General features: G+C 37.7%; 1 protein-coding gene across 6 annotated transcripts in view; it reads left to right on the forward strand.

The window, feature by feature from the left end:
• PELI1 (pellino E3 ubiquitin protein ligase 1) overlaps positions 1-23,178 on the forward strand; it is a 127,792-nt gene that overhangs the window by 27,109 nt on the left and 77,505 nt on the right. For all 6 annotated transcript variants that reach the window (XR_011255638.1, XM_069583068.1, XM_069583066.1 and 3 more), the window contains exons 2-3: positions 14,735-14,874; positions 17,771-17,900. Coding sequence is in view for 5 of the 6 variants with exons in the window: in XM_069583068.1 (XP_069439169.1) it covers positions 14,804-14,874; positions 17,771-17,900 (201 nt within the window). In the remaining variant the exon portion in view is untranslated. The remainder of the gene's footprint in view (positions 1-14,734; positions 14,875-17,770; positions 17,901-23,178) is intronic.

Here is a 23,178-nt window from a genome sequence, read left to right on the forward strand (position 1 = left end):
ATACAGATTTTTCTCATCTGTAAAATGAGGGAATTGAAAGTTGAAGAAGCTGATAGGATATTCTTTAAGGTTCTTTCCAGCTTTACAGTGTGGTTATATGATATAGTAATACCAGTGATATTTTTGTTATTGTCATCTTCTTCCTGTCCCTAACAATGAAGAATTATGCCTTGTTGAAATATCTTAGACCTCAAATACCTTTTCTTCAAAAGAATTAGAGTTAGGTGCATTCGGCAAGTAAAAACCTAGGCACATGTTCAGTAAAAGTTTAATGTGGACTAGCGAAGGCCATCTATGTGAATTTGCCTTATGTCTTAGAGGAACATGACATATGTGTCACCAGTGAGGTGGAACTAAAGGATGAAATAGTTTACACACTTGCTGTGGGTGTGGCTAGAGGTAAAGGGCCTAGGAGGAAAGAGTCCTTGGCTGCATCCTCACAAGAATTCAGAGACCATTAGAGGAGAAACAGGCTCTCAGAGGGAAGTCGTGTTCAAAGGTGAAATCAAAACCTAAACTACAACAGATAAGAAAAATAAGACATAAGAAAAGAAACATCTGGAAAGGCATACACGTTTTCAGGTAAGTGCACTTTGTTTTATTTTTCTTTTGGATTGATTTTTAAGTTTTCAGGGTACTGAAAGTTTATCACTGATCTCAAAAAAAAAAAACAACAAACCCAGCCCAACTGAAATAAGTCCCAGAAGTTCAGATATTATAGGTGAAGACAAGGCAGTTTGACACCTGTAAGCCAAGGCAGATTCAGAAGAAGAGTGGGGAAAGGTTATTGAGGTTAAGGTCCATTTGCCAGTTTGGTAACTTTGATTCCTACCAGTTAGCAAAACTACTTAATGTTTTGTTTTTGTATTTGACTGGGCTTCCCCAGTGGTTCAATAGTGAAAGAATCCGCCTGCAGTGCAGGAGATGCGAGTTCAATCCCTGGGTCAGGAAGATCCCCTGCAGAAGGAAATGGCAACCCACTCCAGTATTCTTGCCTGGGAAATCCCATGGACACAGGGACAACAGAAAACAACGAGATATTACTGAATCAGACATTGTAAATAAAAAACAAACCACATGTGAAAAGCAAAAAATGTTCTTAAAAAGCAAACCCAAGTAACTAGTCAATTCAGATTGGGAAAGAAAAGCTTAAAAATTTAATTCTAGCCCTTTTCCCTTATGAATACTGGTCTTTGTCCCATTTTTAAATTGCTCATCATTCTCAATAAATAGGGAGGTTTTGTCTTCAGTGTTTTCTTGGAGTTCTTTAAGAAAAATATATTCCTTCAGATTATTTGGTAAACACAGAGCTTGAAATACATAAGGAATTTTTATACTCCTGATGGTCTGTTTTTAATCATTAAAAGATAAGTCACAATGACAGTGTATGAGCTATTGATGTATTTGATTGCCTTAGGAGGTGAGCAAGAAATACACTCCCCAAGTTAATAAGAGAGTCAGTATATTGGTCTCAAGAATGGCAGGTCCTCAAGTTTTGTTGTGGCATCAAGTTTAAGGCATAGTCAGTCACAACTACATTCTGTTTAGTATGAGTATTGGACCGGTCACATCCGGCTTCTTGAGCAGTTTCATCAGCCTGGAATCCCATGATGCGGCAGGATCACCAAACAGCAAAACGTCAGAGTATGCCCAGATTACTTTGACAAATAGGTTTCCTGGACTGAGCATGTATCTACATTGGACAAAAGCAGACTACCTGAGCAGATTTACGTTCACAGTAACCTAAGTGGGCCTGCTGCCAGCATAATGAGCAAAAGAAACATTATGCGGATTTGCTCAAGAATAGCTGCAGGGGATATGACATAGTTATGAATGCTGGGTAGCAGCAGAAGTAGACTTGTAGCTATAAGCTAGAAGAGAGTTCATTTTGTGACAAGATATTATTTGGTAGATATTAGGTAGATAGTAGATACCCTAATTTACTGCTATTTGGTAGATAACAGGGTATCTATTATTTGGCAGATATTAGGGCTACCAAATATTTTTCTATAAGAGCATTTGCTCCCTAGACTCAAGCTGAACAACAATTTAATGGGTGAGAGTATAGATAGTTTGCATGTGCAGCTTATTGAACAGGTATGGACCAGAATTTGCTCTTGTAACTTAATTTAGCATGCTTAAAAAAACCCTGAAATATAATTAAGCTCAGAGCAGGTTTATTTTTGGCTGTGTAGAGGAATAACAGGTTCCATGTATAACCCTTCACCATAAGAAAACACATTTCTTAAGAAAAGATGCAGGGAAATTTGGAAAAGCAGGCAGTAACTCTTCAAATAAAGCTTACAAGTAGGATCTAAAAGCTGCTGAAGTCAGTAAATAATTTGGTGCCTTCAGTGGCTGTTGGTGAAACTTATACAACCCCAACTCGCTCTGGGTACTGGTATCATTTCTCCATGTTCATGAGCACCCAGTGAATCTATTTTTAAAGTATAAATCTGGAAATAAGCATGATCAATTGGAAATGTGTTTGAATGTTCACCTGTTCTTACGCCTGGAATAATGTAGTTTTTTGTAACAAAACCAAAAAAATCTGCTTCGTTGGATAGTTCTAAAAGAGCCATCTTTCTTTGCATGAATGGTATTGATTCTTCTGTTTTTTTAAGTAAGAGTGTTTCTTAACAGATTAAGTAGTATACTAAATCTGTTAAAATAGGCTATTACTTTATTATGAAAAGATAGTTCAGAATTTTATATTTCCAACATTTTTAGAGAACCTTTAGGTAGTCAATTCAGTCAGCCTTTTAAGAAATAGAATACTCCCTTTTGAAGTACCGTATTCCATAACTTGAAATTCAGTCTGTTAAAAATTGTCGAATGCTTTCCTCTTACTTCGTTTCTTCTCTTTTGGGATACAGACTTCCTTAGGGAGGAGAGGGGAGAAGTGAATTCTCAACTCAGCCAATAGAATCTAGAATTACATAGTGTTTACCTGTTTTCCCTAACACAGGCCCACCCACACACGTTATGAGGTGCTTAAGTGAAAGAACACTGAACAGACTGCTTTTCTGTGTGTGATTCCAAGTGTAACTGGAAGATGCGTTAGTACTATCTGGATTTTATCATCTGGTGAGAAGGTTGTTTATCTAGCTTGTGGTGATAGCAAAGGAATAAAGAGGTAGATGTTCTGTGGCTTAATTTTAAGTGTCACATTGTCAGTGCTTCAGGTTAAAGGTAGGGTTGCAAAAGGAATGATTGGAATCATCAGATGGTTTATACTTAATTTTTTCACATTTGATTTTAGAAATATGTTACGTATAAATTATTTTTTCTTCCCTCTTGGGAGAAAGGTTGAATAAATCTCAGGCTCCAAGGATTTTGTGTTTTTAGGGAGGTTTATACTATTAATTTTTACCTCTCGTTACTCTTAGAGAAATAACTACAGGGATTTACTGCCTGTTGACTGTTGGTCAGCAGAAAACTAAAAATTCTTCATTTGCAGTGTTTTTCCGATCCAGGCTACAGTATTTAGTTTTTAACATACTTTGGAATTCAGTATTATTCATTGTTTTCTTTTGAACTATTAAATTTGAGAATTACATTGCTCTATGAAAGAAATCGTTTGGTAGCCAGAATGATGGCACTGTCATTTTACTTTGGTTAGCTGTTTATAGCTTATTCAGAATTCAGCTTTTTGACTGTAAGTCTCCCAAGGTCCCCTCAAAGAGATTAGGGCTTTGAGATAACTACAATTTACTATTTAAACATTTTTACAAGGTAGGGAAAATTTATAGGATTTTTAAAAAATATTGAGAGTTTTGCTTTATAAGAATTTTAGATGATGTTTCTACCTGAATGCTTTGTGATTGTTCTATAATGTGGTAGGAAGAGATTTAATAATTCTAGATCTGCTGACTGATTAAGAGGGGGTGAGGCTCCTGCTAAAAAATGAACAGTTTTATGTTCCCAGCAGTGTTCTTTTCTGAAGCATTTTATTTTCTTTTAAAGAAAAGGTACAACTAAGATTCTCTTTTTAAAATTTTGTTTAAAACTGACTGTTTGCTAGAATACCAACATGCTGCCCAGTAATGTGTGTCCAATTTTTATCAGATTTTCTAATCTGTGAGAGGGGAGTATACACTCTCTTGGGTATGTATACAGCAGAAGACAAGGAGAAAGTTGCAGATTAGGAAGAAAAATTGATCTTAATAAGTTACCTACTTGGGTAATCAGAGTGGAAAGAGGAAATTTGTAGAAATATCCCGGCTACATGTATGTATTATTTTCCTAATGAAAAGAATTAGATAGGAACACCATACTGAGTGATTTAAAATATTCACTCTGCTAAAAAATAGATGTTCTTAGCCTCCCACCCACAGTGTCTCTAAATTACTGCTATAAAAATTTATGGGGAAAACATGGTTTGGTCAAAGAAAGATCAGATGCTGTTACTTGTGAGAACTTTTCATGAACCACAGAGAAATCATAAGATGAAACTTTGGTTCATTAGTGAGATTATAATAGTCATCTTTTAATAATGACTTCTCTCTGTGGGTCGCTGACTTTACTGTTAGAAGAAATATTGGAGATTTAGTTGTTATTTGAATTTTCAACCACATTTTCTTTTCCCATTCCTTTTTAGTAAAGCTTATAATGAAATTGTGAGACTATGAAAGAGTAAAAGTTAACTCCCTGTAAGAGCAGGAAATTGTTGTTGCTCCTTCACTAGGTTGTGTCCTACTCTGCGACCCCATGGACTGCAACACTCCAGGCTTCCGTGTCCTTCACTACCTCCCAGACTTTGCTCAAACTCTTACGTCCATTGAGTTAGTGATGCCATCCCACCATTTTATCCTGTCACGCCCTTCTTCTGCCCTCAGTCTTTCCCAGCATCAGAGTATTTCCCAGTGTGTCAGCTCTTCACAACAGGTAGCCAAAGCATTGGAGCTTCAGCTCCAGCATCAGTCCTCCAGTGAATATTCAGGGTTGATTTTCCTTTAGGATTGACTGGTTTGGTCTGCTTGCTGTCCAGAGGATTCTCAAAAGTCTCAAAAGCACCATAATTTGAAAGCATCAAAAGCAGGAAGTAAATACACTAAATCTAATTTGATTTAGATGTAGTTTTTTCCACTACTACGAATCAAAACATTTATATAGCATTCAACCTTAAAACTAATTGCTATGATCTTTGAGGTTTTTAATTTCAGGGCCTGTTATGTTTATGAGCAGTAGAAAACTAGAACTTTATACATGGTATCAAGTTATCGACAAAGAGCAGACCATAAACATTTGTTTAAATACTGAGAAATAAAGATACATCTCTGAGAAAACAAATATTAAGTGATAAGGCAGCATTACCATAAATTATTATCAAGGCCAACTTTATATTATTAGATATATTATTTAGATTACCAAGTATTATCTAGCCTAACTGAATACATTTTACAAATACTTGATTTTTTTTTTAACGTTACATTAAGACCTAGAAAATCGCTGGTTTAACTCTCACAGTTTGAATAATTTTAAGAGACTCAAAATTCTGTGACTTGAGTGAATCAAGGAGATGGCCCAACAGAACAAATCCCAGTGCGGCTTTGTTTCTCATTCAGATCCGGTGACAAATCCTATGAGGTGAGGGAAACGTCCCCATTTGGGGGAGTTGTGTGTTACAGGACTGGTTTGTAGTTCTGAGAATTCATGAGCGACCCTGGGTCCAGCCCTCATGACTGTCAAGGGCCAGAGTTCTTAGGGTCAGCCTTAGGGACTCTGTCACGGCGTAGTCCTTTGCAAGTGCTGCTTCCTGTTGGAAGAGAATAGTATCCACATTAATGAATGATTCAGGAAAGTATTTGACTTTCTGGCTTTTCAGGATTTATTCTAAATGAAATGTGTCAAAAATCACCCAGGGCTGCTGCTTCCTAACTCTTCTTTCTCCCATCCTTCTTTCTGTTCCCTTTTATAAACTATTGAGAACTCAAATAAACTAAAATCCTGTTAAAGGTCAGTGTATAGTATACCATTAAATCAAAAGCTATGATATAATTACATATACAAAGTATTTTCTAATAAAACCTTCTAGAGCATTCAATAGTAAAGTTGCTCTTATGTCATAACTTTGAGGGGAAAAAAAATCATGAAACATGATCCTGCCAAATTTAGATCAGTGTGTGGATACATCACTAAGGTTCAGTTTTTATCACTCAGTCCAATGAATGCCCACACTTGGCAGTAACAACTTTCCTCACTAAAGAGGCTGTGAATGGGGCAGCTTCACATCAGAGACAGGACAGGAGACCAGACGCTGTGACTTGACAGGCCCATCATAAATGAAACTCTCACACATTTAGGTTGTGAGAGGGCTGGAAGGAAGCAAACTTTAAATCTTGAGTTCATTTCTATATTAAATTTTTTACTTTAAAATTTTTATTAAATTTCATTTTCCATTTTTATTGTCTTCTCTTTTTTTACTTTTTATTTTGAAATAATTCTAGCCTTAGAGAAAAATCGGAAAAATAATTCAGTGAGTTTACATATACCCTTTATTTCCTCTAATGTTAGCGATCTGTATAACCAGAGTATATTTATCAAGACCAGGAAACTGACATTGGTATACTACTATTCACTAAACTATAGGCCATATTCAAATTTCAGTTTTCCACTGTCCTTTCTCCATTCCAGGATCCAATTCCTGATCCTGTGTAGTTGCTTCATCTCCTTCATCTCCAACCTGGGAGTTTCTCAGTCTTTCCTTGTCTTTCATGATCTTTGTACTTTGAGTACTGAGAGTTGTTTTGTAGGCTGTCAGTTTGGGTTGGTCTGATAGGTTCTCCTGATTAGATCGAGGGTACACGTTTTCTGGCAACATAGCACAAAAGTGATGTGGCTTTCATGCATCATAATCAGGGAAGACACGATATTGAAACATTTTATTGCAGATGTTAACCTTGATCAGTTAGTTAAGATGGTGTCTGCCAGGTTTCGCCCTCTGTAAGTTACTGTTTTTCACTTCATAACCAATAAGTATCTTGGAGGAGGTACTTGAGACTGTTATTGGCCTTTTTAAAATGCATGTAATTTGGTCAGTGTTTTAATAAAAATAAGGACTAGAGAAAACCTTGATTATTCTGTTTCTGGGAGTAATCTAACTGTCCAAAATAATCATTACACAATACTTTTTTGTGGAACATGGACTCCATATTCCATTTTTTAATTTCATAGGGTGGTATAGATTTAAAGTGATTGAGAAAAATCCATTTGTTCATTTTTTCAAGTTTAAATTTTATCCAAGGGACTTTTGAACTCAGCTTTAAAATAATTGAGTTACTAGAAGCTTCAGATGGTTAGTCAATATTATAGAAGTTTGTCCTGTATTAGAGCAATAGCATTTATATAAACTCTCACTATTAAATATGTTATAGTAGGAAAGAGTTGGAGGGTTTTCTTGCTTGTTGTTTAGTTTCCCAGTGCAGTTCTCTCCTCCCCACCCCCCATTTACTTTTCATTTTAAACTCAGTTGTTTCAGCTGATCCAGAGTACTGGTTTGAGTTTGAATTGTAACCTTGGTTTTCTTATCTGTTGAACCTCACAAGGTTGTTCTGGAATTAAATCAGTTGTTTTATGTAAAGTATTTAGAACAGTGCTTGGCACAGAACCCAGAAAGTGTTGGACACTAGGAAAAAAGGGTAGCAGAGGCATGGGTTGCCTGCTGACTTGAAGAAACTATAGCGTTTACAATGAGTATAATTCTGTCAGATGTGTTTTGTTCCGAATAGCTATCTAATCCCACTGAATTTGCTGCTTTCTGCAAAATTTTCTTCAAGACTTTAGTGGTGAAATCTAGGGGAATTTCTGGTCTTGCTTTCCTAAGAGAAGCATATTATCATTTTAGGCACTTTGGTAAACTAAAAGAGTTGAATACAGGCCAAGCATGGGCAGACACAATTAAAAAAAGAAAAATCCTTAGTTGTGTCCTTTAAAATACATTTTCTAGACGTGGGGAGTTAAGTGATCATTTTGTGGTAGGGTGGCCAGGTTGTATTTAAACCCCCACCCCCGTCAGGAATACTGCCCTGCAGTTTTTTCTTGGCTGTTAACTTTTCTGGGATTGCATGAAACCTGTCCCTACGCTGTCTGGGCTGTCTTCTCATATATGTGTTTTTCTTCCTCATGGTGCCAGGAATTTGTCTTAGTGTAATACTGTGCTTTTCCCCTTGGATTCCTTTCTCCCCTCCTCATTTTTAAAGAAAAGCATACAAAGTCCACTTTATTTACTGATGTTTTTATTGTTGGTCACTACCAGGCAACAGGGTTGACAAATACAGTGAGCTTTGAGGAAGTGACAAAATTTCAAATAATGTCCAGTAGCCCTAGTCATAATTGCATAGTTGCTGCCCATCTCTGCTGGAGTGTAACTTGTCTAGAGTTTATTTTACTTACAGTCTCTTTTCTTAAATGGCCCCCTAATGGCCTCTTACTCTTATTAATATTTAGGAATCAACCCTACCCAACCTCGTTTGGGGTGTGATAAGTTATTTATCAAAAAACCCGAACTACTGCTTAACTTCTAGGAGCATCAGTCTTCTCATTTATCAAATGGAGATAAGTAACTATACTTGATACAGTTGTGATAGAAATTAATTAGTTAATGTGTGTTTGTTTAATATATAGGTTTCAGTTTTAGCTCTGTCACTTAGTACCTGTTTGGTCTTGAACCAGTCACTGGCCTTTCTGACTGACAACTTCTGTTCCCTGTCTGGAGAATGGAGTTAATAAGACATCCCTAACTAATTCACAGGGCTGTTGTGAGGGTCAAATAACCTAATCCTGTGAGAAAGCACTTTGCTGATTAACTTTCTGTACAAGTGCAAGATAGACCTTAATCTAAGTTTGATTCCAATTGCTATTGATATGCCTTTTGATTTAAAAGCATTCCTCTATGCTTTTCAAAGCCTGCTTTTAGTTTCTCTGAGTTTGGGTTCCCTAGGTCAAGAAGATATTTCCTCATCTGGCCTCCACAGATTAGCCTTTCTCTAAATGTCAGGCTGAGCTTCACTGGTGGTTTAGTGGTAAAGAATCCATCTGCCAGTGAAGGAGGCATGGGTTTGATCCTTGGGTTGAGAAGATCCCCTGGAGAAGGAAATGGCAACCCACTCTAGTATTCTTGCCTGGAGAATCCCATGGACAGAGGAGCCTGGCAGGCTGCAGTCCATGGGGTTGCAAAGAGTCAGACACAACTGAGCGACTAAGCAACAACGAAATGTCAGGCTACCAAGCACTGGCTAGAAGGAAGGTTGAGAGAGGTTGCTAAAATATTAAAATATTTTAATGCACAGAAATATTAATAATCACCATCAAGATAAGATGATAGTTCTCCCATTCTCATTCCAGCCACTCTTATCAAGTGTAATGAAATACTGAAACTGCAGCTTCAAAGCCATTGCTCTCCCTATCACACGGCTTAGTAATAACTCTTTAAGACCAGTGGTTAAGACTCACACTCCCAGTGAGGAAAACATGGGTTTGATCCCTGGTCAAGGGACTAAGATCCTGCATGCTGTGAGGTGTGGCCAAATAAAATAAAAAAATTTTAAGACATCAGTATGATTATGGTAGTAAGCAAATGTTTATTAAATACCTTACTGTGTACTAAGTACTATGACAAAAATAGGGGAAATTCCTAAAAAAATTGTTATCTCCAGTTTGTTCTCAGTGGTTCTGAGGGTGAAGGGTGGGAAGGAAGTTGGGGGATGGAGTGTGGGAAGGTGAGACATTTCTCAGGGGTGCTGCTGAACCTCTGACAATGTGCAGGCCATCACCCCCCTCCACTCCCCATGTCAGAATGTCAGTAGTGCCAGGGTTGAGAAACCCGAGTTTAGGGGGACAGTCACTATCTGTGGGAGAGATGTTAATTGCTTTCCCATCAGGATGAAAATATGTTATCACTGTAGCTGATAGACTATCAGCATGTCACTTGGCCACCCTGAAAAGCAGGGCTGGGAGTTTGTCCAGAAGTGCCCTGTATCTTGAGAAGGGGAACATGGCCTTCACTTCTTTCAGTGGTCTACTGAGAAGCCAAAAGACACCAACAGAAAGAAAAGCAGTAACCTCATACTCCTACAGCTGACACCATTATTTTGCCTATCTCTTTTCTCCATTTATGGAAAAATGCTGCTTATTAATCCTGCTGATGGTGAAAGAAGGAAGATGATGATTAACATTTCACTCTTCGCAAGAAACTGCTCTAAGTTTACTACCCTCCAATCATCAGCTAATTTGTTTTCACGAAATGGTTCCACCACCACAAGCATAAGAAAAGAGTTCCTTTTGTTTGAATCATCCTTTTGAAATTAACCACAGGGGAATGCTGATGTAGATGGAATTCTGTTTCATCAGAGATAACATATGCAATCCACATTATATTTTTTACCATAAAAAAATTATAACATTTTCATGTTTTAAAACATTTTCCTCCCGCGCCCCCAGCATCCCTTATACCTACTCTCTTGCCCACCAAAATAGGAGTGTTCAAAAGATTATGTAAACACATTCCTAAGGTCTGTTTTGTCCCTTGCTTAGTGTTTGTTTTGCTTCTTTTTATTTTTCAGGACAGGAATTTTGTACTTGTGTTTAGTGGGTAGAAAGCAAAAAGGCTGTGTGCAGTGTGAAAAAGAAAAATGTTATGTTAAAGGAGCAATGTGGACCAAGATTGGTTCCCCAGTTTTCCTTCTTAAGGTAAAACTGACAGTTACATATTAGAAAGTCTTTTCCTTTGCAAACACTTGATAAGAAAACAGTTGTATTTCACTGGCCTTCCCCCCCCCCCACCCCGCCCACTGGCCTTTAAAGAAGAAATGATTAGAATGTTGTATCAGTCAAATTAATGAGACTCTAAGAAACGTATTTTATGGCGAATTATTCATGTTTTCCTGACCGCCCCCTCCCCCCAACACACACACACAAATAGCGTTCCAGAATGTATTTCTTTTAAAATCTGTTCCACTTGGGAAGGTCCCTGCTGATGAGAACAGCATGCTTAATTTTCACAGATCAAGCGGACTTCAAAGTAATAGATATTATAGGAAACAGCCTTATTGTGTTAGCAAGATTTTCTCTATCATTTTTCCAGTCTCATATAGACTTAATGGTGCTATTTCTTATTCTTTTTGCTAGGTCACTTTGGGATGGGACTGAATATATGGGGTCAGACCAGCTAACTTAACTGAATACCACCAGGTGTTGTCTGTGATTGAAGTATTAGAATACACTTATGTACATATGCATTTCATGTTCTCAGGAGTATGTCTTCAGAAATTGATCTCGAAGAATTCTGTATATTATTCAGATTTTTAAAACACAGGTTATCTACAGAGAGTGAATGCAAGAGTTACTACCTAGCTGCTGGGCTTTGTTTAAGATTGTAAATAACCATTACTACTAAAGTATCTTATTTGAGATTTTAGATTATTAGATACAGAAATAGAAACCAAGTTTCAGTGTGTTCCTGTGATTGAAATTTTGATATCTGATAAATATCTCAAATTAGACCTTCTAAGGGATCTAACCAAAGTAAGAATAACTGGGAACATGTTGTTTTCCTTGGCTAATTTGGCCAGAGGCTCTAGAAAATATAGAATGGTGAGTATATGCCAGCCCTACTCTTATTCCTTGTCAAAGCTAGAATTCTTGTTTTGCTATAGGGGCAATAGGACTAAATCTATAGTGCTGTATGCACATTACTTGTAAATTCTTATGTTAGGACCAGATGTTCTCTCATATATTTTCACCTCCAACGTTCTCTTCATTTTACTTTAGTCCCTTCATTTTTAGAGATGAGGAAGCAGATTGGTTTATTCAAAGAGAACTAGAACTGTAACATAGGTTAATACTTGCTAGCCATGCTAAAAACTAGTGTCAGCCAAATATGGGCATTTATGTATCATTTTCAGATTTTTGCCATATCTATGTGCTTACTAATCCTATTTAATACTGTTGAAATTGACTTCTTTAAGTAAGTTCTTTTTAAGGAAATGTTTTGCTGCTATAAATGAAAAACCCCCACTTCCTAAAAATAGGAAGTAACTCTAAAAAGGAATCTGAATCAGGACAGTGTTATTAAAAGTTAATTTAAATTTTAAATTTAATTAATTCATGTTATTGAAGTTTTAATTCTTACTGCTCTTGGTCAGAAGTGTGCCACAGCAGTGTTGGCATGTTTAGATGGCAGTACATTAATTGTCTAAGAAGAGCTCATTTAAAACCTCTGGTTAAATCTTCTGCTTCAGGTTTTTAAAATGGAATGCCTCTTTAGGGGAGAAGTAAAAGGGATAGACATTCATATATTGATATACGACATAGTGTAGATCAGATGATCTTGTTATATTCAACTATAGTTGTGAAACTATAGCACAATATCACAATATTCTGGTTTTATAGAATACTGACACTGATAAGGCTACAGACCATTTCCATCACCACTGTGGTGCCTTCCTGTTGCTTTTTTGTAGTCACATTCACTTCCCCCTTGCTCCCACCCCTAGTTTAACCTTTGGCAGCCACTTATCTGATTTCTGTTTCTGTAATTTTGTCATTTCAAGGGTGTTGTATAAAAGAAATCATATATGTAACCTTTTGAGCTTAGATTTTTATACTCAGCACAATTCTCTAAAGATGTGTCCATGATGTTTCATGTACCAGTAGTTTATTCCTTTTTATTGCTGAGTACTATTCCGTAGTATGGATGTACCACAGGTTAATCATGCACTCAGTAAAGAACATTTGGATTAATTCAAGTTTTTGGCTACTATGAATAAAGCTGCTATAAACATTTATGTACAGGTTTGTGTGAACATAAGTCTTGATTTTACTACCATGTTCTTTGTTCTTTTCTGATGTTCCAAGCTTTTTTTTTTTTTTAATTTATTTTCTGTTTAGAGAATTCCTGCTAACCATGCTATTAGAGTAGCTCTGCTGGTGCCAGACTCTCTTAATGTTTCCTCCTCTGAGAATGTCTTAGTTTTTCTTTCCATTTTTGCTGGAATCTGGTTGATAGTTACTTTCTTTCAGCACCTGAAGAAAATAGGCCACTTGCTTCTGGCTTCTGTAGTTTCTGGTGAAAAATTCATTGTTTTCCCCCTATAGGTAAGATTTAGTTCTTCTCTGACTGCTTTCAAGAAAATTTCTTTGCCTTTAAGTCAGAAGTTTAATTATTGTGTCTTGGCATAGATTTCTTTAGTTGTATCCTATGTGGAGTTTGTTCAGCTTCCTGAATCTGTGGTTTTGTTTCCTTTTCACATTTGTTGAATTTCAGTCGTTGTCTGAGTACTTTTTCAGCGCCACTCTTTCTCCTTTCTTTCTGAACTCCAGTGGCCCTAATGTTATTAATAGGGCCGTTTTGTAGCCCCGCAGGTCCATGAGGCTCGTTCCTGTTTTTTTCCAGTCTAATTTCCTGTCTGTTGTTAAGATGGTACTTTCTGTCTTCCAGCTCATTCCTTTCCTACATACCTTCCATTCTGGGTTGAGCCCATCCAGTGAACTTTACATATTGTCTCTTTCTTTGTGGAGACTATTTTTTGTTTGTCTCTTTGCCCCAAACTTGTTTGTAATTGATTACTGAAATTTTTTATCATGACTGGTTTAAAATCTTTGTTAGATAATTCTCACATCTCTGTCATCTAAACTTCTGGCATCTGTTGATTATCTTTTTGTGTTGTTTTAATTCTGTCTTGTACTTTATATAGTAAGTGGCTTTCTTTTGAAAGCTGGACATTTTCGTTTTATGTTCGGACACTCTGAATATCATCCAGACCTTCTATTTTCACTGGCTTTTCCTCACATTGCTCTGTCAGGGGAGTACGGGGAGCCTTCTTACTACTACTAGGTGGACATGGAAGTCCAGGTTCCCTGCTCGCCCTCCATTGACCCCTGAGGGAAGAAGATCCTGCCGAATTGGGATGGAACCCCAGGCTCCCTGCGCTCTCCACTGACACCACTCAGGCAGGGGAGGAGGCATGTTGCCAGTCAACAGGGTGGTCATGCTGGCTCTCCACTTGGCCTGTTCTGACACTGCCTCTGGCAAGTAAGGTAGGCCCAGGGGGAGGTCAGGCCGCCTCATTATGGCCTCCTGAGGTAGATGTCCGGGCTCACCACTCAGCTCTTGCTGGTGAGTGCGATGGTGGGGTCACAGTGTTTTCTGTGGTGTTGGCTGCATTAGAGCAGTTATTGTCAAAAGTTTTCTGTCTTGCTAAGACTGCGTTTTCTTGTTCTTTTGACCAGAGTGAGCAGCAGATGTTTGTTTTTCTCTGTGCCAGTTGGCATTTCCAGATTGCTAGATTCTTAAGCTTCAGATCTGGGATATATTGATATTAGGCAAAAAGAAAACCAAAAGAACTTGCCACTAAGTCATTCCATTCCATTCCATTCCAAAGCTCCTAGCTGTTCTGCCTTCTCTCCACTTTTCAGAGTCTTCTTCTGCTTTATATATAATTTCAGGGTTTTGTGTTATAATTAGCAGAAATCATAGGGAAAATAATGTCTTCCTCATCGTCCTGGAACTGGAATTTACATTTTTAATGTAAAGTTAACATTCCTAAATTTACATTTTAATGTGTTTAAACAGTTATGTCAAATATACAACCATTATTGGGGGAAATGTCACACACTTTATATATTATGTGATAATTTTCATAATATAGTGCTCACAAGGACTTTTAGTAAAGAACATCTTTACTTAAATTGAAATTCATTGTTCAAATTATTAATGAAAACTTTTCCCCTCTAGGAAATAATGCAAAAGGTGTCCCAAGGCTCCTGACCAGTGAACAAAGATTTGAGAAAGACAGCCAAGCTCATGTTTTCTCCTGATCAAGAAAATCATCCATCCAAAGCACCAGTGAAATATGGTGAACTCATTGTCTTAGGGTAAGACTTCTCCATCTGATGAGCATAAAATTGAATGATATATGGTAACTTGAACATCTTCGTTAAATGAACTTTTTTTTAGAGTTTATATCCTGTCTATTTCCAAAGAGTATTTAAAGCTACAGAGTTATATTACCAAATCAAGAAATTCTTTTAATTCTCCATTTTTATGTCATCCTTTGTAAGTACTCAAATGCTCCATAAACTCTGCCTCACCCTCATCCCTAGAAAGGACAAGCCTTCTTAAAGATGAAGTGAAAACTGTACTTGTCTAAATTCACATAGCCAATCCATTTGCCTTCCCTATGCCTTCTTTTAGAAAATTTGCCTAAGCTGACTATACCCAAAATCTCCCCTCTGCTTAGGTCATTTCATGTAGGTTAGTGTTTATTTGTCCCTTTGCCCTCTGAGACAGATGCTGCTGTGTGCTTTTGGTCCTGTACTTAAGAGTTGTATAGACATAACAATAAGATGATTCTGAAGCCCAGGACATTGCTACTTGTTTGCTTCAAAAGTAATCTCATCCATTCAACTCATACAGTCTTATGATTGACGAATAAATGATTCCATTATTTCAGTTTATCCAGTCTAAACTTGCCACAGTGTCAAAATGGAGACACAATGTTAGTCTGTTTCTTAGAGATCTCAGAAACTAGACATTGTAAAATTTATTTTCTCCCTACTGTTTCTGTCCTGCCTAAAAAGCAGTTCTAGACATTTACAACATATTTTAGAATCAGGTTGGTGCAAATTATTCTTTAACTGAGACTGTGGCCATTGTTTCAGATAAGAAAGTAAGAAAAACTAGGGAAATAATATGGTGTTACGAGCTTGACTGGAAGCCAGGAATCCTGAATTCCAGTACTTTTTCCAGCACTGCTAGCTGTGTGGCCTTAGGCAAGTCACTTAACCATTTGGGGCCTTAGTTTCCTCTTCTGTAAAATGACAGACAAGATCAACTAAGGTCTCTTGAGATTAAAGAAAATGTTGTTTTCTCAAAAACAACTTAAAGATTGTAAACTTAATATAGGAACTACAATATTATAATTTAAAGTCACATAGATTTTTATGTATTAATAACAGATTTTTAACCACTAAAAGCTATTCAAAGTTAAATTCTTCAGCAGGAAATTTGAGTCATTTGAAGACTTAGAATTTGAAATTTAGTATATGGTTTAAACTGGCTCTTTTAGCCCAGCAGTGTCTCAGTTAATCTTATAAAATGGTTGTCTCTGTACCTGGCACTTGATGTCTTAAAATGCATACAGTGCTGCTTCTCAACATTTTAGAAGAAGTCAAGCTGGATAAGGTGGTCAGTTTTGTGCTGGTGCTATTTAGAAAAGAGCTCTGAGCTATAGGAACACAGTGTAGGAATAGAGAGCATATGTCCAAAAGAGGAAGGAGGTGAGCTCTGGTAGACAGTAGTGAGGGGCAGTGAGGAGCCCTCAGTTTGTGAGACTGGGGCAGCACAGTCCCATGCAGCAAAATTCAATATGTATTAGCTGAGCGGCACTACTCTGAACCTTTAGCAAGGTTAGCAGGGGCTTTTACCAGAAGAATCAGTGTGTTTTACATTTTATAAAGGTTGTTCATTGTAATTTCTATATCTGACAACCTTTGAGTAAACTCCCTTCCCTTCCTTGTCAGCCACTAGTGTAGGCCATTTTATAAGCACAGTCTCCTCCACCCTCAAAACTGTACCCATTCCTTGCCTCAGTTTCCCCCCAGATGAACCAGCTATAAATAAGAAACCATCAAACCAAAGGGTTTTATCGAGCAATAAGGGGACAGTGTGTGAGGGGAGAGTATTATTAAGCTACTGTCCATGCTTCAGCGAAGCAGTAAAGAATGAAAGAAAGCACAGCAAGCGCCTAGATTCCAGTTCCAGCTTTGCCAGTGTCACCTGTGTGACCTTCAGAAAATAATGGAGGGACTCAATTCCTCTGAAGAATAACTTAATTCCTAACCTGTAGCAATGGCAAGTGGTACCAGTCTTGCAGTTTTTCTGAGAGAAGGGATAAATAAAGTGATCTGTGAAATAGAACCCACTAGTGCCTAGTACCGGAGAAGGCCAGTGTTCTTGCCTGGAGAATCTCAGGGACAGAGGAGCCTGGTGGGCTGCCGTCTATGGGGTCACACAGTCAGACACGACTGACGCAACTTAAAAGCAGTGCAGCAGCAGCAGTGCCTAGTATGTAGTTAACACCCAGATGTTTGTTTTGAACCTTTTTCCTATTGGTTCACTCCTCGCTCACTTGCTTACCTTTAGGGTGTGTTTATGTTATCATGGAGAAATGGTCATAAGATCTGAGCAACAACCATGTTTAACGGCCACTTAATTATGCTCAGTCAGACAGGTTTTACTGACATAATGTGAATGTGTACAAGCCATTAGCTGAGACTAACAAACATGTCTAAAAATTCCTAATTTCAAAAGTTCACTTATTTATAAAGTGTTTGGTTCATAATTAAAGGAGATTCTATTTTAAACAAGTCATATTTGTTTAAATATGTACTTTTAAAGGTTGTATTACCACATGCAAACATTCACCTTAAAAAAAAAATAGAATGAGTCATAAGAAGTCAGATATGCCATCAATCAGCTCTTGATTATCTTAAGTAAAAGAGGGAAGAAAAATACAAGTAATTTACAGCTGTGTGTAATCCAAAAGGTACTTCTCTGTGACTTCAGACGTAGACAGAAAAAAATCTTTTTTGTTTCACACTCAGGCAGCTGGTCTGGGGATCAGCAGTTGCTAAAAGTTAATTCCAGACGCTTATAATCTACTAATAGATAATTAACCAGTGGTTGATCCTCTAAGACAAAGTAAAGCATTTGTTTTAGAATTGTGTGGTTCTTTCATGAGATCATCTAAACTTTCTTCTCCCCCATCAGGTATAATGGGTCTCTTCCAAACGGCGATAGAGGAAGGAGGAAAAGTAGATTTGCTCTGTTTAAAAGGCCTAAGGCAAATGGGGTGAAGCCCAGCACTGTGCATATTGCTTGCACTCCTCAGGCTGCAAAGGTAAGACAAACAGAAACTAGGTACATTAACTTGGAGAAATTGGAAGACTTTTATTTGCTGTTTATGTTCTCTAGCAGACCCTTCACATTGCATCCCAGAAGTTTCCTTTTGTTTGGATGGGAGAAGACACTTGGGAGATAGGATATCTAAAGAAATGCCATCTAAAAGGGCATAGGACTTTTTTTTTTAATGACACACTGGGATCCATGAGTAGAAATTAGAAGGAAATAATTCCTTTTTTGTCATTAAAAAAAAACAGTGGGGGTGAAGGAGGAATGGGGATTCATCTAGAATTTGGAATTGTGGGATTGCCCTGGGATGTAGTGTGTTCCCGCTATTACTCAAGGGACCTCCCTGAGCTGGGCAAGGAGCGTGGTACAGAATATATGTATTCACGGCCTAGAAACATGTTTGGATGAGATCATTTTTTTAATTAAATGGTCTTTATCAAAGGTTTTATGGATGCTCTTTTTATTTTTTTATGATCCCCACAGCTTTGTAGCATAGTGCCTTAAACACAGTAGACTTTCATTAATTATTAAATCAAATCAAAGCTGTGAAAGCAAATACCCAGTTGTGTCTATAACACAACTTCTCAGTCTCCTGGCCTACTTCATGCTTCTAACCCCGTTTTTATTCCCAACTAAAATTCCCAGAAGCTAGGCCATCATTTCAGGACACTTGGACTTTTCCTAGAGTGATAGACAGTAAGGGGACATTTCAGATCTTAAATTTCCTATGTATTCTTCTACTTCCAATTTTACGACACAGACTAAATTTGATGCTGTGGTGAATGAATAAACATTACAAAGAGTTATTTACATCTGGAAGTATCTGTATCTTTAAGCAACCCTAGAATGTACATTAATATTACACCATCTGAGGTATATTTTTGTAGATTAAAAATAAATGAGAGCGAAATTGGCATATAGTGCCTTGTTTTAAGTCACATTTGCGGTCCCTGGACTTTTGGCTTTGTTTTATATCCAGTGTGGTGTCTAAGCAAGAGTCCTCGAGGAGTCATTTAAGGGCCAGGGAATGCAGAAAAGTGACCGTTTTCTTTTACATGTTTGTTTCTGTTCTTTTGCAAAGAAGGGATGTGCTGATAAATAATAAGCAGGTGGTAGAGTGAAAGGTTTATTGATCTGAGGAACTTCTTTGCAGTATTTCCCCACTGAAGTGCTCTTGGCATTTTGGGTGTGCCAATTCTTTATTCAGGACTGTCCCACCTGTTACAGGATATTTAATATTAGGTTGGTGCGAAAGTAATTACGATTTCGAACCATGAATTTCAAATCATTTTCAGTTCAGTTCAGTCGCTCAGTCGTGTCCGACTCTTTGCAACCCCTTGAATCGCAGCACGCCAGGTCTCCCTGTCCATCACCACCTCCCAAAGTTCACTCAGACTCAGGTCCATCGAGTCGGTGATGCCATCCAGCCGTCTCATCCTCTGTCGTCCCCTTCTCCTCCTGCCCCCAATCCCTCCCAGCATCAGAGTCTTTTCCAGTGAGCCAACTCTTCACATGAGGTGGCCAAAGTACTGGAGTTTCAGCTTTAGCATCATTCCTTCCAAAGAACACCCAGGACTGATCTCCTTTACAATGGACTGGTTGGATCTCCTTGCAGTCCAAGGGACTCTCAAGAGTCTTCACCAACACCACAGTTCAAAAGCATCCATTCTTCGGCACTCAGCCTTCTTCACAGTCCAACTCTCACATCCATACATGACCACTGGAAAAACCATAGCCTTGACTAGACGGACCTTAGTCGGCAAAGTAATGTCTCTGCTTTTCAATATGCTATCTAGGTTGGTCATAACGTTCCTTCCAAGGAGTAAGCGTCTTTTAATTTCATGGCTGCAGTCACCATCTGCAGTGATTTTGGAGCCCCAAAAAATAAAGTCTGACACTGTTTCCCCATCTATCTGCCATGAAGTGATGGGACCAGATGCCATGATCTTCGTTTTCTGAATGTTGAGCTCTAAGCCAACTTTTTCACTCTCCTCTTTCACTTTCATCAAGAGGCTTTTTAGTTCCTCTTCACTTTCTGCCATAAGGGTGGTGTCATCTGCATATCTGAGGTTATTGATATTTCTCCCAGCAATCTTGATTCCAGCTTGTGCTTCTTCTAGCCCAGTGTTTCTCATGATGTACTCTGCATAGAAGTTAAATAAGCAGGGTGACAATATACAGCCTTGACGTACTCCTTTTCCTATTTGGAACCAGTCTGTTGTTCCATGTCCAGTTCTGACTGTTGATTCCTGACCTGCATATAGGTTTCTCAAGAGGCAGGTCAGGTGGTCTGGTGTTCCTGTCGCTTTCAGAATTTTCCACAGTTGATTGTGATCCACACAGTCAAAGGCTTTGGCATAGTCAGTAAAGCAGAAATAGATGTTTTTCTGGAACTCTCTTGCTTTTTCCATGATCCAGTGGATGTTGGCGATTTGATCTCTGGTTCCTCTGCCTTCTCTAAAACCAGCTTGAACATCAGGAAGTTCACGGTTCATGTATTGCTGAAGCCTGGCTTAGGGAATTTTGAACATTACTTTATTAGTGTGTGAGATGGGTGCAATTAAGAGGCTCAAATATGTCTTTATATTAATCAAAATAGGAACCGTTACAATCAACACATTTTTGCCAATGAGAAGTAATTTTGTTTATTCTTGTAGTATAAAACTCTGTGCTTCAGGATTCCATGAACTCTTGGAAAGCATTTTCTGCCGCCTCCTGGTTGTAGAAGTGTTTTCCCTGCAAAAAGTTGTCAAGATGCTTGAAGAAGTGGTAGTTGGTTGGCAAGAGAGTCAGTGAATATGGTGAATGAGACAAAACTCCATAGCCCAATTCATTTAATTGTTGAAGCATTGATTGTGCAGTGTGTGGTCGGGCATTGTCATGGAGCAGATTTGGGCCCTTGCTGTTGACCATTGCCGGCTACAGGTGTTGCAGTTTTGGGTGCATCTGATTGATTTGCTGAACATGCTTCTCAGATGTAACAGTTCACCAGGATTCCGAAAGCTATAGTGGATCATATGGGCAGCAGGCCACCAAACAGTGACCATGACATTTTTTTGGTGCAAGTTTGGCTTTGAGAAGGGCTCTGGAGCTTCTCAGTCCAACCACTGAGTTGATCATTGCCAGTTGTTGTATAAAATCCACTTTTCGTCACATGTCACAATCCGGTTGAAAAATGGTGTGTTGTTGTGTAGAATAAGAGAGGATGTCACTTCAAAATGATTTTTTTGATTTGCAGTCAGCTCATTAGGCACCCACTTACCAAGATTTTTTACCTTTCTAATTTGCTTCAAATGCCAAATGACCGTAGAATGGTCGACGTTGAATTCTTTGGCAATTTCTTGTGTAGTTATAAGAGGATCCGCTTCAGTGATGCTTTCAGTTGGTCACTGTCAACTTCTGATAGCCAGCCACCACACTCGTCATCTTCAAGGCGCTTGTCTCCTTTGCAAAACTTCTTGAACCACCACTGCACTGTACGTTCACTAGCAGTTCCTGGGCCAGATGCATTATTGATGTTACAAGTTGTCTCTGCTACGTTATGACCCGTTTTGAACTCGAATAAAAAAATTGCCCAAATTTGCTTTATATCTAGCATCATTTCTGTAGTCTAAAATAAATATAAACAAGTAATAAGTCATTAGCAAAAAAAATAAAGTGAGAAATGCACATTAAAATGATGTATAATAACATAGCCACATTTATTTAGGAATTTATTCCAGTATTAAAGGCAGAGTTCAACAATGCAGAACAGCCATTACTTTTGCACCAACCTAATATTCTTGGTCCCTTCCCACTGAATGCCATTTCAGCCCTCAAATCATTGTGATGGCCAGCAAACACAGCCGGCAAACGCCCCTTACACAGCTGACACTACCTCTGGTTAAGAACTACTATCCTAGGGAAATCTTTCTAAGCCTTACTTCTGTAATTTCCTGTTGTGTACGTCTCTTCATGTTTTTATTGTCATACTTCTCATGTTTCATTGCTGGCTCCTTTGCATCTTTACTAGGCAGCAGGAATCTTAGGGATCAAAAATTGACTTTCTGCTTTTTCAATTTTGGAGGAGTGTATAATGAGGTCAGGGAGAAAACTAACTGTTTAGTCTAGCAGTCATCTGGGATGAGTGCTTAAACCCTGACTTCCAATCCAGTGAGAATTTAACTTGACACAGCTCTGTATTCTCAATCTGAGTAGATCTCATAGTTTTAAAAAAAAACATCTTATAATCTCAAAGTACACAAAACCTGTGTTTTTAAATCCCTCTAGCCTTTAAGAATTAATGGCCAAAGTACTAAAAAATTATTTCATTGAAAAGTCAGCTGCTTAATGTTGAGATAAAGTAATTATAGATTTTTAAATCTTTAAAACCATTTTGTAATGTTTATGAGTGCATCAATGTGTAGTAAAGCCTGCATATAAAGCCTGTTAACGTGCATGGGAGTGACGTTAACTGTACTCTTGAGGTTCAGTTCCTCTACAGAGACAGGAGTAGGGAAGGACATATAAGCAGCCTTCATTATATCTGCAGTTTAATTTCTTTTAAAATATCAGAAGCAGAAATGGTATTAGTAAGAATGATAAAAGTTGGGTAGTTAGTACCCAGGTATTTATATATTCTTTTTGTATATTTGAAAATTTCACAGTCTTAATTATCTTAAAACTATGAAGACTTTATCTATTACAGGTTAGCTACCAATTGAAACCAAGTAAAATTTCATAATACCAAAGTTCTAATTACGAAAGTGTTTTTTTTTTTTTTTCATTTAGCCTCTTTGCTGCATATAATCATTCTTCTGTGTCTTTCTCTGTTTCTTTTACACAGCCTGTTTCCACTTCCTCTGTGCAGGTTTTTCCCCCTCTGATATTATCATCAACTCATATGCATAGAAAACGCCCGAAAACAAAACTGAGAAGTTCTTTTTAACAATGTTTTTAGTTTGGCATATGTCAAAAGTACAGTCATAAGCATTATATCCATTTCCTTTGGTATGTTTAATCATTCTATGAATTTTTCTGTATCTAGCCTAGCATATGGCAAATACTTGTCATCTATAGAGTCACAGAGTGGCTAGAAAAACCAGTTAACTTTGCTTATTTGTTAACTTTAAACCTCTTTGAGTTATTAAATAAGATTCTTAAATAAATAATCTTGTCTTGCAAGATTTTGTGTTTTCTCCTTATCAGAGCAGTACTGAGTACTGCTTTCATTTTCTATCTGGGATTTGATTTTTAAGTATCTTATAACTTGAAATACTTATAATGGA

The sequence above is a fragment of the Ovis canadensis genome, chromosome 3 (genome assembly GCF_042477335.2).
Source record: "Ovis canadensis isolate MfBH-ARS-UI-01 breed Bighorn chromosome 3, ARS-UI_OviCan_v2, whole genome shotgun sequence".
NCBI classification, from domain to species: domain Eukaryota; kingdom Metazoa; phylum Chordata; class Mammalia; order Artiodactyla; family Bovidae; genus Ovis; species Ovis canadensis.